This window comes from Lissotriton helveticus, chromosome 4_1 (assembly GCF_964261635.1).
Source record: "Lissotriton helveticus chromosome 4_1, aLisHel1.1, whole genome shotgun sequence".
Lineage (NCBI taxonomy): Eukaryota > Metazoa > Chordata > Amphibia > Caudata > Salamandridae > Lissotriton > Lissotriton helveticus.
In genome coordinates, this window is record NC_136063.1 from 395,473,745 (window position 1) to 395,490,398 (window position 16,654).

At 40.8% G+C, this 16,654-nt stretch overlaps 1 protein-coding gene across 1 annotated transcript in view; it reads right to left on the reverse strand.

The window, feature by feature from the left end:
• RIMS2 (regulating synaptic membrane exocytosis 2) overlaps positions 1-16,654 on the reverse strand; it is a 1,857,427-nt gene that overhangs the window by 671,820 nt on the left and 1,168,953 nt on the right. Inside the window, exon 16 of the mRNA XM_078686898.1 lies at positions 338-491. Coding sequence (XP_078543024.1) covers positions 338-491 — 154 coding nt within the window. The remainder of the gene's footprint in view (positions 1-337; positions 492-16,654) is intronic.

Consider the following 16,654-nt stretch of genomic DNA (forward strand, 5'->3'; position numbering starts at 1 on the left):
ATCAGTTACCAATTTGTGGAATGGGATATGGGTCAAATTAATGCCACGTACTTTAGAGATAATTGCAAGCACAGATTTGTAATACCAGTGACCACGTAATGCACTGTGCAACACAATTAACTACACACACAACATGAGAACACCCCACATCAAAATATGCACCTAATGTATGATTCGGTGAGAGCACTTGAAATGGATTCTATGATAAGACTACATTGACTGGCAGCTAGGTGCGTGCACGTCATTGCCTCGGCAGCTGAAGGCTTTCCGCTTTCCAACATTCACTGCTTCACACAGCCCCCAATCCGCACAGAGCTGCCCCTCAGCGAAGACTTACTTTGCAACCGCCGGGTGGGGCTCTCCCCGTGCGTCTGCCGCCGGGGCATGAATGGAGACGGGTGGGGAAGGGGCAACGAGGAGACATCGTGCGTCTGAAGTTTGTACCAGTGCGGCTCGTCGTCTAAAAGGGCGGTTTCTAATTCAATTAGAATCTAAAAGGTAAAGAAATAAGTACGTTAGAAGATTAAAAGCCTCTACCTGCTAACAGCGGTTCACTCCTAACTGCATCGCATTATGCGATTACTGACACTTTCTAACATTCAGAGCATAACCTCACTCCAAGCACACAGCCCCTCTAAGCAACCTAAAAACAGTCGATGACATTTCTGAGGGAAAATATCAAGACAAACTACTGCTTTAATATTTCCACAAATTCAAAGCATACATCCTGTCAATTGTAATTAGGGCTCCCGGGTTTATGGTATTTATTTTTTACATTTCTCTCTGTATTTATCCATATTTATTTTGTATTTTGGAAAAAATTGAGTCGCAAAATGGTGTATTTCCACATTTTTTTAACCGATGAACATGTATTCATACTTTGATATTTTTCACATTTTAGCAAATTAAGCAGCCACATATAACAAAACACTACACCTATAGGTAAATATTATATTACCATTATACTTTAAATATATATTAACATATGCCTGTATTTAAGGAAATCTTAAGCCAGTTGTTTTAATTTGACATACTATCTGCTCAGCTATTGGCCTGTGATTCATGAAAAACAGCATGGAGAGTCACTCAAAAGAAGCAGAATTTTCTGAATTGTTTGCCGTCTGTATATATCTGTAAAAATCAATATAAACAGAACACTGGATGCCTTAATTATAATATGCTACTGTACTTTTACCAAGGACGCTATGGGTGACATCGAATTTCATATTTTCATTTGTCATCGGCATTCTTTGGCACTTACTTCAAAGATCATACAGGCTAGTGTCTAAAATGTCTCCAGTCACTGATCCTGAACTACAGTCTCAAGTCCAGTTGGGAATGTAGTAATGAAAACCTGCTTGTTTAGGTAGAGTTCATAACAGGACCCAAGACTATCATTGTTATAGAAACGCAACTGTGGAACCCCTGTCCAAAACACTGAAACATGTATGTGACCTTTTCACTTATCCATCCTTTCAGTCAATTATCAATCCATTCTTTTTGTTCATCTATCCATCCACGCTTTCACTCCATCCATCTTCCTCCCATTCACTCATCGATCCATACACCATTATAGTAGCCCATCCATCCTTTCACTAATCCATCCACCCTTCCACCCATTCATCCACTCATCCATCCACCCATTTACCCTTTCACTCATCCATCCATCCACTCACTTCTCCATCCACGCTTTTGCTCACCTGTCCACACTTCCATCCTTTCATCCACCCATCTAACCTCCCTTTCACCTATTCATCATTTTCTTCACTCAACCAGCCATCCACCCTTTTAACCATCATTCCATCCACCACTTACACTCATCCATCCATTCACTCATCTATCCTTTCTCTCATCCATCCTTTCTCTTTCTCATATCCATTCTTTCACTTATCCATCCACCCACCCTTTCACTCCATCCCTCTGTCCATCTTCCCTTTCAATCATCCCATCCATCATTCTTTCACTCATCCATCCTTTTCTCTCCTCATCCATCCATTCACCCATCAATCCCTCTATCCTCCCTTTCATTCATCCATCAATTCTTTCACTCATCCATCTTACATCCATTCATCTAGCTACCCATCCATCCTTTCACTCACCCATTCATCTCACCTTTTTCACTCACAATCATCCTATCACTCACTCACCTTTGGCTAACAAGTGTCAGAAAGAAGAGCCCCATCAAGATCTCCACCCCTGCAGTGTCTGCTAAAGTTGGGGGTTCCAGAATTCCCCAGCATCCATCTTTTCACTCATCCATCCATCTGCTCATCTATCCATCCACTCTTTAACTTCATCCACCCATCCACGCTGTTATTTCATCCATCAATCCATCCTTTCACTCAGCCATCCATGCTGTCACTCACTCATGCATCCATACTTTATCTCATCATCCATTCACCTTTTCATTCATACATCCATCCTTTCATCCTCCCATCCATCCACCCTCCCTTACATTCATCTATACACCCTTTTATCTATCCATCCACCCTCTCTTTCACTCATCCATTCTTACTCTGATCCTTTCACTCATTCATCCATCCAGCTACCCATCCACCCTTTCACTCACCTATCCAGTCACCCTTTCACTCACACACCCATCTATCCATCCATGCTTTCACTCACTCACGTACCCACATGCACTTTCACGTTCTTTAAGAGCCTTTGTCTACCCAGTTGCAGCCATAAGAGGCCCATCAAGAACTCCACCCCACTGTAGCTGATAAAGTGGGGGGTTCACGGCGCCCCTGTATACATAACATTCCCTTCACATGGGAAACCAATATCCTTAGCATGGGTCAAGCAGATGCAGTTTGCTGAAACTCGTGCATTTCAAAAAAGGTATTAAATAGTTGCCATTCCAACACACAGACGTCAAAATGTGGGAGTTGTACAACTTTATCTACTGAGCATATAGCTTTACTCCACGTGGGCAGAGGGATACCCAATTTATTAGGAGCATACTTTTTTAGTCCAGGGGGCCATTTCACAAACTGCAGTTTGTAGTATGCTTGGTAGTACTACACACATACTACATTTTTTTATTCACAAATCTATATGTGGGGGTCTCTCTGCTTCAGTCTCTGTTATCTTTTATGTGCTGAGTTCTCTGCCCGACTGCAGAGATCTCCGCACACATAAGTATATGTTTTTATAGTAAATGTGGGACGACGAGGTAGTGGCTGGAAAATGGGAAATAGTTGCAAGCAAATATGACGGGGTTAGGGAGGGGCATGCACCCACTCACAAAAGAGTAAGCCCATTTCTATTCACAATCAGGACTTCTAAAACTACCACAGCCTAAAAGGTCACAAAAATGTACTAAATGTACTCAGGCTCAGATCTGGAGTAAGTCCAGCACCAGACATGGTTAACCACTGGTACTGCAACACCATCTCATAGAGAATAAAGGAGGCATGTGCTTAAAACAACACTGCATATGAATTAATGCTAAAATAGTTTGATCTATTTCAAATTTATAAAAAGATATATATATATTATTTATTTTAATGTTAGAAAAATTATATATATAAAATTATACATGAATAAAAAATCGTTTAGAAATAAATGTAATTATTTGTAAAATACTTACATTCAATTCTATTAATTCTATACATAATGTTTAGTAATTATTTTACAACAAAAATACGGACATTTTACTTCAGCTGAGATTTTAGTTGTAATAAATTTCTTAAAACAGATGTTTATTTAATTTAATATTTTAAAATTAATAAAATTCAAGTTGCTAGTGCCGTAGGAATGCGTTTGTTGTACATTTAAAATAAATATATGCAATGAATTGACATTAATATTTAACAATAAAATATTTATTCCTTTTTCTTTTTTAACAACTGTTTAACATTTCCCTGTATTTTACCAGTAGGAAATCCCTGTCCCGTTGGCAGAGACCTCCGCCTTTGTTAGAGAAGTTACTAATAATAACTTTACACCCGCAAACTAGGCCCTACACCCTGGTTTCAAGGGATAAGGGAAATGTAACCCTATATTTTGTAGTAAATTTACACTAGGAAATTGTGAATATCCAGAAGTAGTGCATTTACTGCAAAGCATTAGTGTAAATTTACATGTGCAGATTCAATCATGTGTAAATTTACCTTTGTGAATACACCGCCATGAGTCTAGTAGTGCCAACAGATGAGGTCTCAGACATTTCACACAGGCAAAGAGGTACACATCGTGATATCTCCTAAATGTAGCACAAGTTTGATCCTGATTTCAGAAAGTATTTACATAATACCTTCTAACAAGAGAGTGTTGAACTTCTGATTTGAAGATGCTTTTTAACCATTACTTTTTAACTTGCCTTCATGTGCAGCACATGGCATAATGAGAGGGTGAAACTACCACTAACTGTGTCAGTGATTTGCAAATCAGTGGAAAATATAATCATATATTTAAGTATTGTTTAGCTACACAGATATGTACAGCCTGCTCTCTACTGCCCCAATAAATTAAAGTTTTCTAGAAAGGTACGTTGATGGTAAGAAATAATTTTTAGATCCACAAGGAAACAAGTTGTAATAAGTTTCCATTGATGCATATTTACATTTATGGACATGTTCCAGATTGTATTTTTAATAAAACTATATCTCTAACACTAAACCAAGCAAAGACCTGCAATCCAGTAGCACATTACTTCTTACGAAACCCAAGATCAAGCTTGCAAGTGCAGTGCCTGGTCCTTCCCGACTCAGGATAGTGCATTGTGGAAGGCATGCATTGCCAGATAAACTACGGAATATAGATCAATTGCTACCAAATCGAGCTCTGCAGACATTCTTACAGAATGCTCTGCTTATGGTTAATAGATCTAGTTTTCACAGCACTTAGTTGCCTTAGTGTCTTTACTGCTCCATGAGGTTGATGATGATGATAATGTTTCATCTACCTTCTTTAACCTATGGTTTTTAATTAAACATTTCACTGCAGGTTATGAGTATTTCCCAGCAAAACCTTTTAAAATGATACCTGCTCATCTTTGAAAAGATCCAGATGGTTACAACTAAAAACAACAATCATAGACTAATATCAGATGGTAGACGTGATGTTATAATCCATAATTTGCTATTTTAGCTTTTTTTGTCTCACTGATGGACTACAATAACTCGCACATTAGACAAAATGTTGTCCATGTAAATGGGACCTATGCATGCAAAAATTAATTCACATACACACAAACTGTTACCAAGTTTAAAGAGCCAGTCATGGTGTAATACCTTTTGTATGTAACCCCAACAGGGCAATGAGTGGGTGTTACAAAAGTAGTGTTGAATGACTAGTCAGTACATAATAGTACTTGCCTCACTTTTTAAATACACTACACCCTGCTCTCTGGGCTGGCTGGGGTCTACCCTGGGGGTGACATATGTATTGAAAAGGAAGCTTTTGCCAGGTCGAAATGGCAGTTTACAACTGCACACATAGTCTGCAATGGCAGGCCTGAGATGTCTTTAAAGGGCTACCTAAGTGGGTGTCATAATCAGTGTTGATGTCCCATTAGTAGCATTTAATTTACAGGCCCGAGCACAGGTAGTGACATTTTACTAGGGACTTGCAAGTAAATTAAATATGCCAATTGGGGATACATCAGTTCTACCATGTTTTAAGGAGAGAGTATAAGCACTTTAGCACTGACTTGCAGTGGTAAAGTGTACAGAGCCCAAAGGCCAGCAAAAACAAAGTCAGTAAAACAGGAGGGTCGGTAGCAAAATGTTAGAGGGAATACAATAACAAGGATGCCAGGTTTCACAGTTCTGGTCAGTTCTCCCCTTTCCTGAGTTTGGCTCCATCCTGTCTCGTGAAACAAAGGGCAGCAAGGCCCAGGTGTGAGCTGCATTTGCCAGTGAAGGGTAGGAATCTTGTGAATTCAGGAAGGGGCTGGGTATCGCTCTCAGGATACCCCTTGAAGCTCAGGAACTTGCTTGGTACAACCCCACCCACTAGAAGAAGGGCAGGAAAAAGCCAATCAAAATAACAACAACAGTGTGATGAGTGGAATGCTTGAATTAATCTTAGCCACTGGCAATCACTTGAGCCACATCCCAGACCACTGTTTTTTTCTGATCATGCCATCTCAGGTTGAACATTCCAGCCCGAAGTGCAAGGCCAGGTATCCCTTGAACCAGAACACAGCAACCCAAGAGCAGTTTTGACCTGACTGGGGCTCTTCAGTTGGCTTTTGCTAGATTCCAGTGTCACAATGAGCAAGAGACCTGTGTCTAAGCATACACATCGCTAGTTGCACATTTGTTCCATCAGGGTCTTCCCAATACTTTACATGCACGTTCAACATTAACTGGAGCTGGAGTGCACCAGGTTTCTGATGGTGACTTAGGGTGAATAACAATGACTTTTATAGGAGCAGTGGAGTTGAAAGCAGAACAAATCTATGCATTAAACTTATCATTATTTTACTGGACATTGTTCTGGAAAGCCCAAGGGGAACAGTCTATGAAGGTGCCAAGATTTATGAGCAGTGAATTTAGATAACTTTTGTTTAATCACCTTTGAGCAAGATAAAGCAACTAACTTAGTAGGGGACAAAACTGAGGGATACCAAAAAAAGTGACAGTAAACGTCCCCGAGATAAGATATAGTTAGATATTCAAAAGTCCTTCAAGATGATCCCATACAGGGAGTCAGCTCAATACATTACGTTTCAATGTTACCTCATTCTGTAACACCCACACAGGATTTGCCCTGCAGCATTGGAGGTTTGAGGAGCTGAGTGGGCCCGGACATGTTCTCACATATATGGTGGGATTGTACCCAAATTGAGGCTTACTCGAAGTAGGGGTTGTATACTATTCCAGCCAAAACCACAGTCCAAAGTGTACCAAAAAGGTTTAAAAAAGATTCCATAAGTCTAAAATCACAGAAGCTACCAATCCCATTTCTCAAGAATTTTGTTCCAAACCAGCAAAACACTATACAACTACAGCAAACATGTTGGATTCCTACTTAAACAACAAGAAACCAACAACCCCAACCATTTTCTGACAAAACCCCCAATGGTAAGGCACCTTTAAAGAACTAACACAGATTGAATTTGTGAATCTTGTCAAAGAAAGCACACCGGCCAGATGCCCCTCTGACGCTTTCCACCTCTGATCCTCACCAACTTCAGCAGCCTTTCGAGTTAGAACATTCATCAACAACTCCTCAAAGCAACAGGAGGTATCCCAGATGGTTAAAAAAAAGGCATAAACACTCCCTATAGTCAAAAAACCTGACCTGGAAAACCAAGACCCAGACAACTGCAGACCTAGAGCAAATTTTCCATTTCTGGGCAAAATTATAGAAAGAGCAGCCTTTGCCAAACAAGATGTCACAAATCATTGAAGAGCAATCCATACTTCCCAACTTCTAAACAGGATCTGTCCAAGAAGAGGCACAGAATCGGCCCTAATCTCTATCTGGGATGGCCTTAAAAATACAGTAGATCAGAACGGGGTCGCTGTCCTTCATTTGGGTCTTTCAGCAGCCTTTGATACAGTGGATCATGACACACTAATCCAAAGACTAGAAAACGCTGGATTAGAGGACCCAGCCCTCACTTGGATGGTGATGTACATATACAATAGAACAAATACTATACACACTCCTCTATTCTCTTTGGAACCATGCAACATTAAAGCAGGAGTCCCTCAAGGCTCAATCATCTCACTCATGCTTTTAAACATACATATGAAATTATTCCCAGATCTGATTGATGGGTTTGACTTCACCTGCTAAAACTATGCAGATGACACAGGGATACTTCTGAAATTGGAAAGCCCTAAGGACATCAAAAATCTTCTGTTCCCTTTGGGCCATTGACCAATGGATGACCTGGAGCTACATCAACTGAAGTCATCTAAAATCGAAATACTCATCTGTGGCAACTGGGAGACTTGGGAAGTAAGAAACCTCAGAATTACCAAAGATGTCAAGCTGTCAATTAATACATAAACCTCATCAAGATTTTTCACAATGGAAACACTCCGATCCATCTTCCTGCACCTAGGATTCCTCTAAATGGTTAAAGACACCATCTCTCTTGTCCTATCTAAACTAGATTAGGCTAATGTCCTGTATCACAGCGCACTTTTGTCAATGATGAGAAAATTACAGAGAATTCAGAATGCGGGACTCCTCCTACAAGTAAAGATACAAGCACACATTTCTCCTGCCTTGAGGGCCCTACACTGGTTATCAGTTGCCAGAAGATCTACCATCAAGCTGCTTTGCATCACACACAAAGCAATACATGGTAAAAGAACTCTCTTCATCAGGGAGAAAATCACTATATACATACAGCAAATTAACTTATGCTTGAGAATGGCTCCCTGTCTCAAAATGTCTACATACAAGAAAAACATCATGGGTGGAACATATTTCTCTGTTCAAGCAGCCAAATGAATGAATTTGCTACTCACAAACATGGGATCCATTTTCAACTATCTCAGCTTCTAAAGATTAGTCAAGAGTTGGCTCTTCCCCACATAACGACTGTACTCACAATAAAACAGTGTACCACAAGGATATACTCAGACATGCTCAACTGTGCTTCTCTAGATATGAAAATTTGGTTTTGTATACTTGAGTTATTGCAACTTGAACTATGCTTCCTGTTATAAGCGGATACATTTATTTAAGGGGAAAATGTATACTACATCCCAAGATGCATGTGTATATCAGACCAAGTCATAATTGCTGCTATATACTTATAGCTTCATATGTGGAGGGCTTTGTACCTACTATTAAGACTTTATGAAATGTAATGTGTATACATGCAAGTTAATTACAGTTACTTGAAAAATATGCATAGTTCACCACAAGATAAACATGCACATCAGACTATGTAATTATTGCTGCTATTTACATCTGGCTATTCATATTAAGGGATTTACTCCAGCCACTAAAACATTACCAAATGCCATGCTTACATATATGTATGTTATTTCAATATTGTTTATGAAAAATACTTCCTTTAACTGTTGTCCCACTGCTCCTCTCACAGACTCAACTCAAACCTTTCTGACTACTATGAACTCTCCAACATCCTTCTCAAACTTCACTCAACTTTTTATGGTCTGGCCTGACAGCACAGATGTCGGCAGACAATTATTTAAGAGTTACTAGGAGAGTGCCTTCAGGTCCACTCACATGTTGGGAGCCAGGAGTAAATGTTTGGATTGATCAAAAGTTGTGTGCTTCCACAAATCAAACAGTGCTTGCCTTCCACTCAGCTGTGACCATTTTGTTTATTTATACAGATGCCTGAGCTTGAACTTTTAAGGGCACACACATGACACAAGAAAATGGGGGTATTTCTCTCTCGCAGCAGCACAGAGTGGAGGAGTGCAGTCATTAACCTACATTGATTTTTAGATCTGTCACTGCAACTGTCACCTGTCCTTATGAAATCTACAAAAAATGGCTCTCAGAATCCTAATTAGATAGGAGTTTAGGCTGATCCATATGTTGGTACTCTTGACTCAGTATTTAATTGAGCTGAATATGTGAGCTTCCACTAAAAATACTTTTTGGTTTGTGGCAAAGTTTATACTTGATGCAGCAGAACTGAGTTTGTTATGGTGGCAAGGCAATAATCAGGTCCAGAGGCCTGACTTTTATGGCTCTACGCCTGATTAATTTATTGTGAAAAGCAAATACTAAAATCAATAGGTGTTTAGGTGTGGATTACTATTACTCGACATTAAAGCCTATTAATATATATTTTGCTGCATGGAATCTAATAGCAGGTAATGTTTTTGACATGATGGTTGCCAGTTTAAATGCACTTGAAAAGCCGGTTTTTGGGAAAAGTTTAAAACCAATGTTCAAGTGTAAATGCTTCATTACTTCATTGGGAAAAGCAAGCTGGATTTAATAGTTTTGATCTGTTTATTATGAAACATTTTGACAAGGCCTTTAGGCATGACCAAGTTATTGTGAAAAGCATGTATTAAAAACAATAAGCTTTTCAAGGATGAATTGCTATTAAACTATAAAAAAGTTTCTTGCCAGGTACTTTTTTACATGGAATTTCAGAGATTAATGTAACAGGCAAGTCTTTTGGTGTTGGTGATCTAGCTGAAAAAACTGTGTGGATAGAATATATTACCTGAGGACTGTAGGCTGGATGGTTTGTTTATGGGAAGCTTAAGCTCAGTACAATGGGCTAAAATTTGTTACGGTGACAAGCGAATGATAAATGCTATAAGCCGGATTGTTTCTTATGCAATGTTGTTGGGTTGTGGGTTGGCAGAGTTATGCGCCTGTTCAAGCAGGAACCACAATTCTAGTCAGGGTAAGTCACAACACGCTCTAAAGTATCCTGTGCTCACTCTCTGGTAGTTTCGTGTAGAGCAGTCAGATTTAACTTAAGAGGCAATGTGTAAAGTATTTGTGCAACACATAAAACCGCAATACAGTGAAAACACTACAAAAAGACTCCATGACAGCTTAGAAAAATAGATTTTGATTTTATAAATAAAACAAGACCAAAACAACAACAATTCAGTGTGTAGAAGTCAGCTATGAAGAATAAATGCAAAAAATAGCGCTTAGAAGCAGTAAGCATCTAAGGAGCCAATTGGTTGCACCAGACTGGGACAAAGTCAAGAATTCAGGCTGACCGAGAATGAGTGCGGGCCGGAAACAGGGACCCACTTAGGCTCATTGAACAAAAGTACCTTGATCCTTGGTTTGTGCCGATGGAGATGCGGGATGCAGCCGAGCGATGCGTAGGTGATTCCCACGCAGTTGGGGTGACACGCTGGATTTCTCCATGCAACAGCAGTGATTCCACGGTTCAGTGAGCTAGGTGGGGTGGTTCAGAGTGCAATGCACTGGGTTACTCCATGCTGTAGAGGTGAAGCGTCGATCTTCTCCACGAAGTGGTGGCAATACGTTGGTTCCAAAGCAGTGGTTCCGGAGGTGATGCAACAGTCCCAAAGGTGATGCACCGATCCTGCTCCTGCAAAAGTCACAGCGGAGGATGTGTCAGTTCCGCTGGAGCAAACACCTACATCCACTTCCAAGGGTCCAGAGCTGGGGTGGCACCACTTGGCAGGCCAGACTCAGAAGCATTAGAGTCCAAGGGTTCAAGCAGGAGTGTTGTAAATCTTTTGTGTCCCTGAGCCTTAGAAAAAGGAGGCAAGCCAGCAAGCCCTTGGAGTCACTCTAGGTTCAAGTGATGAAGGTCCAGTCCTTCTCACCCAGGTAGAGAGAAGCAGGAAGCAGGGCAACACAGTAAGGCAGAGGTTCAGCAAACATAGTCCAGTGGCAGTCCTTGTGCAGCGCAGCAGTTCCTCTTTAGACTGGAAGAGTGATCCCACGTCCAGAAGTGTATTAAAGTCATGGTGTCAGAGATCCAGTACTTATACTCAGTTGTGCCTTTGAAGTGGGAGGGACTTCAAAGAGAGCTTTGAAATGCACAGAGGTCCATCCTTCCTGCCATGGCTCCAGACTTACTCCAGTGGGATATTCAGCCCTTTGTGTGTGGACAGGACAAAGCCTTTTTGTGTGTAAGTGTGAGGATGTGCCCAGCTCCTCTCTCCCATTCTCACAGGAAGATCCAGCAGAAAAACCTAAACTTCCTTTGTGTGTGGCTGTCTAGACTGAATTCACAAAGCCCAGCTGTCACCCAACCATGAATGAACAGAGACAGGTAGAAGACATTAAATGGTTAAAGTAAAAAATTGTTATAAAAGTGGCATTTTCAGGATTGGAATTTAAAATCCAACTTCACCATAAGCTGTGATTTTAAATTGTAATTCCACAGACACCAGACTTAAGAAGTCTATTTCTTCACAATCGGGAATTAGATGTAAACGTTGTAATAAGGTAAACCCAGTATTATCCTATGGGAGCGATAAGCTTTACAGTAGTGAAAAAAGAATCTAAGAGTTTTTTACTAACAGCGCATATAAAACTTAAAAATACTTACTTTTTAAGTACATAGCACCCTGCTCTCTGGGCTGTGCAGGGGCTACCCTAGAGGTGAGAAAGATGGATTAAAAAGGACGGTTTGGCCCTAGCAAGAGGTTTAACTTGCCAGGTTGACATGGCAGTTGAACTCTGCACAAAGGCTCTGCAATAGCAGGCCTCAGACATGGTTAAGGGGCTACTTAAGGGGGTGGCACAATCAATGCTGCAGGCCCACAAGTAGCATTTCACTTACAAGCCCTGGGCACATGCAGTGCACATTATTAGGGATTTATAAGTAAATGAAATATGCCATATGGGTATGAGTCCATTTTAGAGGAGATATAACCTGTATTTTAGCTCTGGTTAGCAGTGGCAAAGTGGTCAGAGTACTAAAGCCAACAAAAACGAGGTCAGAAGAGGAGGAAGGCAAAATGTTTGTGGTGACCCTTCAGAGAGGGCGATTTTTCAACATTTGTGATAAAGGCAATAGGCCTGACATATTGATTGTGAATACCATATGTTTAAGTCAATAGGCATTTAAGTGCGAATTGTTATTGCTCTGAATTAAAGCCTATAGATATTGTTTTGCTACATGTATTCTCATAAATTACCTTAGTAGGCAAGGACTTTGGTGTTGCCAACTGCTCTGACAAACCATGAGTATGGAAGATAAGCACTGTCAGAATCCTTGTTAAGCCCTGCTAGGAGAGATACTATTTTGATTTATCAACCGTAATATTGTACGTATTCGCAATTTTAAGAATGTGTGCCTGTTGGTTGCCTTGGGGGAAAGCTTATGATCAGTATAGTAGGCCTGAGTTGGTTATGGTGATAAGCCAAAGATAACAACAATAGGCTTGATTGGTGTGGAGGGAAATGTTATGCCCGATGCCATAGGTCTGGCCGGTTTACTATATGCTTTTCACAGTAAATAAGTCAAGCCTACTGCCTTCGTAATAATTTTTCATTATAAAGACAGTAAAATCTAACAGTGGATTGTTGTCAAATTATGATAAGCGCTGTAGAAAGGTTGTGGTGTTGGTAACCCACTCTGATAAACATTGGGAGTAGAATTTTGCTGTGATTATTCTTATTAGGTCCTATGGAGAGGGGCTGTATTTTCTTTATCCAACTTAAATGTTGTACAAGTTTGTAATTTTATAAATGTATGCATGATGGTTGCCAGTTTCTGCACACCTCTGTAGGCATGGCATGTATACAGTGTCCAGCCATTGGTAACAGACAGAGAGGCCTTATCAGTTCACTGGGAAACTTTATTTCAGCCTTGTTAGGTGTGACCCATCTATAATGAAAGGAAGATACAAAGCAAGCAGGCCTTACTTACTTATTAAGAAAATTATGTGTTAAAGGCAAACAGCTTTTAAGGGTGGATTTTTATCACACTGTGCTAAAGACTGTAGGCAGCCATTATGTTCCATCATATCTCGTATAACAGGGTAGAGTTTTGGTGCTGGTGACCTCCTGAACAAACCATTTGGATAGTCAATTCAATTTTCACTATACTAGTCCCTATTAGGCCCTATCGGTAGGAAATTAGTATTGTTTTGACAACTGTATTTTGTATATATTTCTAATTTTGTTATGATATGCCTGAAGGTTGCCTTGTGGGAAGGCTTATGAATCAAGATGGTCTGAATTGCTTATGGTGACAAGCCAATCATAAGGGTTATAGACTTAATTGTGTATAACAAAAAAGTATGATAAAGGCAGTAGGTCCGATACATTGATTTTGAAAAGCATATGTTAAAGTCAATACGCATTGAAGGGTAGATTGATATTACTCTGGATGAAATTGCAGATAGGTATTTTGTTACATGGAATCTCAAATATTACCATAGTAGGCAAGCATTCTAGTGCTGGCTATGCCCACTGTCAGTTTGTTTACAAGATTATTTTTTTTAAAACAGTTTTTTTTATTAAGAACAACCTGCAGCATTAAATGACATTATACAGACATCTTTGGCAGAGTTACATAAGATTTCAGCATCGTATCACAACCTCCAGACCATCAGGATCACAGAGGACTACAATCATTAGTGGCCTTACACTTATTATGAGGGTTGCAACTGTGTGTTCGGGTCAAGACAGCAAGAAAACCCGGAGCTGGTTCACCTGAGGGAGGTATTATCCCCGGCAGCCCTGTGCGGTGGCCATCAACATCTCATCCTCTCCCCCCAACAATGATAGTCTGTCCCTCCTCAGTTTCACCGTAAGAGATATGCAGATCTCACCCCTATATTTATTCCAGCATCTCCACTTTTGATCCCATTTTCGTGGGCACCCTATCTCTTTGTACACAGTTTTTTCTGCAATCATGGCATTGTCCATGTCTTTTGCCCAGTCACGTAAGTGTGGCTTAGTGTCCACCCCCCACCTCTGGGCGATATTTCGTTTTGCTATACTCTATCCCATTGTGGCCCACAACTGCTCTGCTTGTGTGAGGTCAGTTGCTTCCCAATTATTAAGGAGACATAGTGTGGGAGATGGTTGTATAGATTTGTCACAAGTCCTGACCAGTTTTCGGGTGACATCTTTCCAGTATTGTTGTATGTGGGGGCAGTCCCAAAGGATGTGTATGAATGTGCCAGTCTGATTAAAATGTCGGAGGCAGAGTGGATCAGGCCTCCTACCCAACCTGAATAATAAAGTGGCGTCAAAATATACCCAGTGGAGAATCTTGAGCTGGACCAGCAGAAGTCGCATTGGAATTACCACCTCTCGGGGAGAGGCCAATGCCTCTCTCCAATCCTCCTCGGCCAATTCCCCCAAATCAACCTCCCAGCTTGACCGTAGTTTCAGCATTGTGTCGGTTCGGTTGTTGACCAATTTCTTATACGCGAGGGAAATAGCCTTACGGTCCATTGGGTCCAGCAATAGCCTGCCCTCAAGCGGTGGGGAATCCGGAAGGCGGCATCCTTCGGGAGGGCCAAATCAATGGCATGGCTGATCTGGAGATATCGAAAAGCCTCCGACAGTGCTAATTGGTACTTAATTTGGAGGTCCGTGAATGTTGCCAACTTTCCTTTCACCCACAGTTTTTATACAAGATTTGTACTGTCCGAATCCTTGTAAGGCCTTGTAAGGCCCTCTTAGGAGACATAGTATAGCTTTGCCACCCGTAATTTTACATACTATGTAATTTTATGACTGTATACCGGATGGTTGCCTTGTGGGAAAGCTTATGCTCAAGTTCAGGAGGCCTCGTTGGTGATAAGCCATTGATAACAGCTTCAGGCCTGATTGGTTCACTAGGAAAAATATTTCTGTTGCCACTGGCCAAATCTGTTACTTTGCAAAAGTTATGACAAACACATTTGACATATTGATTGTGAAAAGCATATCTTAATGTCAACAGGTACGTAAGAGTGGATTGTTATTTCCCTTTATTTAAGCCCACAGATAAGTATTTTGTTACACGAAATAGCAAATTACCTTTGCAGGGAATGATTTTGGTGTTTGTGACTGCATCTAAAAAACTCTAGGGAAAAAGATTTGCACTGTAATAATCCTTGCTAGAATCTCTTCTTAGATGTCAGGATCTTGAAAAAAAAAAAATATATATATATATATATATATATATTACCTACTGGCGGTCGCCAGTAGGTATATATAGTTAGGATTTTTTCTCTATGGGTTTTTTGAAAATTCTATGTCTAATAACTTTGGCGTTTGTGGACGGAATTGGCTGAAACTTTCAGGAAAATGGAACATTTTGTTTCTGAGCAGCCCTTGAAAATTTGGGGGGGGTTCGTCAAGGGGGGGCTGAGAAAAAAGGGGGGTCCCAAAACGTGTTTTTAACATTGAGTTTTCCATAGGGCGGTTGGCCTCACTTTTAGCCCGAACGGGTGAATGGATTTGCACGAAACTTGGCAAAATTGTAGGGACTGGTAGCCCGATGTGCCTTTTGTAGGTCTCAATATATGTGCTACAGTGGATTTTGAGAAATTAACGTTTAAAAAAAGATATATATCTGTAACAGCGGACCGGGCAGCGCTCCAGGACGCGTACTTTTCGCGCAACGGAGCTTTGTGAAGCGAAGCTGATTGGTTCTCCGGCGTCTGTCAACATTCCAAACAGTCCGTAGCGGCCGCCATCTTGTCTCTCGGTAGGATCGAGAGACAAGAGGAGGCCAAAGCGAAGGGGCAAATGACCATAAGGGGGAATAGTAGATCCTCGCTGACCCCCTACGTTTGATGTGGAGGTTTTAAAAGGGCTCCGCGGGGCAAAAAAAAAAAAAAAAAATAATAATCGAACGGCTGAATGGATTTGCACGAAACTTGGCAAAATATTAGGGACTGGTAGCCCGATGTGCCTTTGCTAGGTCTCAATATATGTGCTCCAGTGGATTTTGAGAAATTAACGTTCAAAAAAAGATATATATCTGTAACAGCGCTCCGCTTCGCGTACTTTTCGCGTTACGGAGCTTTGCGAAGCTGATTGGTTCTCCGGCGTCTGTCAACATTCCAAACAGTCCGTAGCGGCCGCCATCTTGTCTCTCGGTAGGATTGAGAGACAAGAGGAGGCCAAAGCGAAGGGGGAAATGACCATAAGGGGGCATAGTAGATCCTTCCTGACCTCTTAGGTTTGATGTACCATTTTGTCAAGTTTGGTGTAATTCCGTTCAGCCATTCAGGCTGTAGACGTATGTAAATGTCCTATGGAAAATTGCATGGGGAAAACACATTTGAAAGTGTTG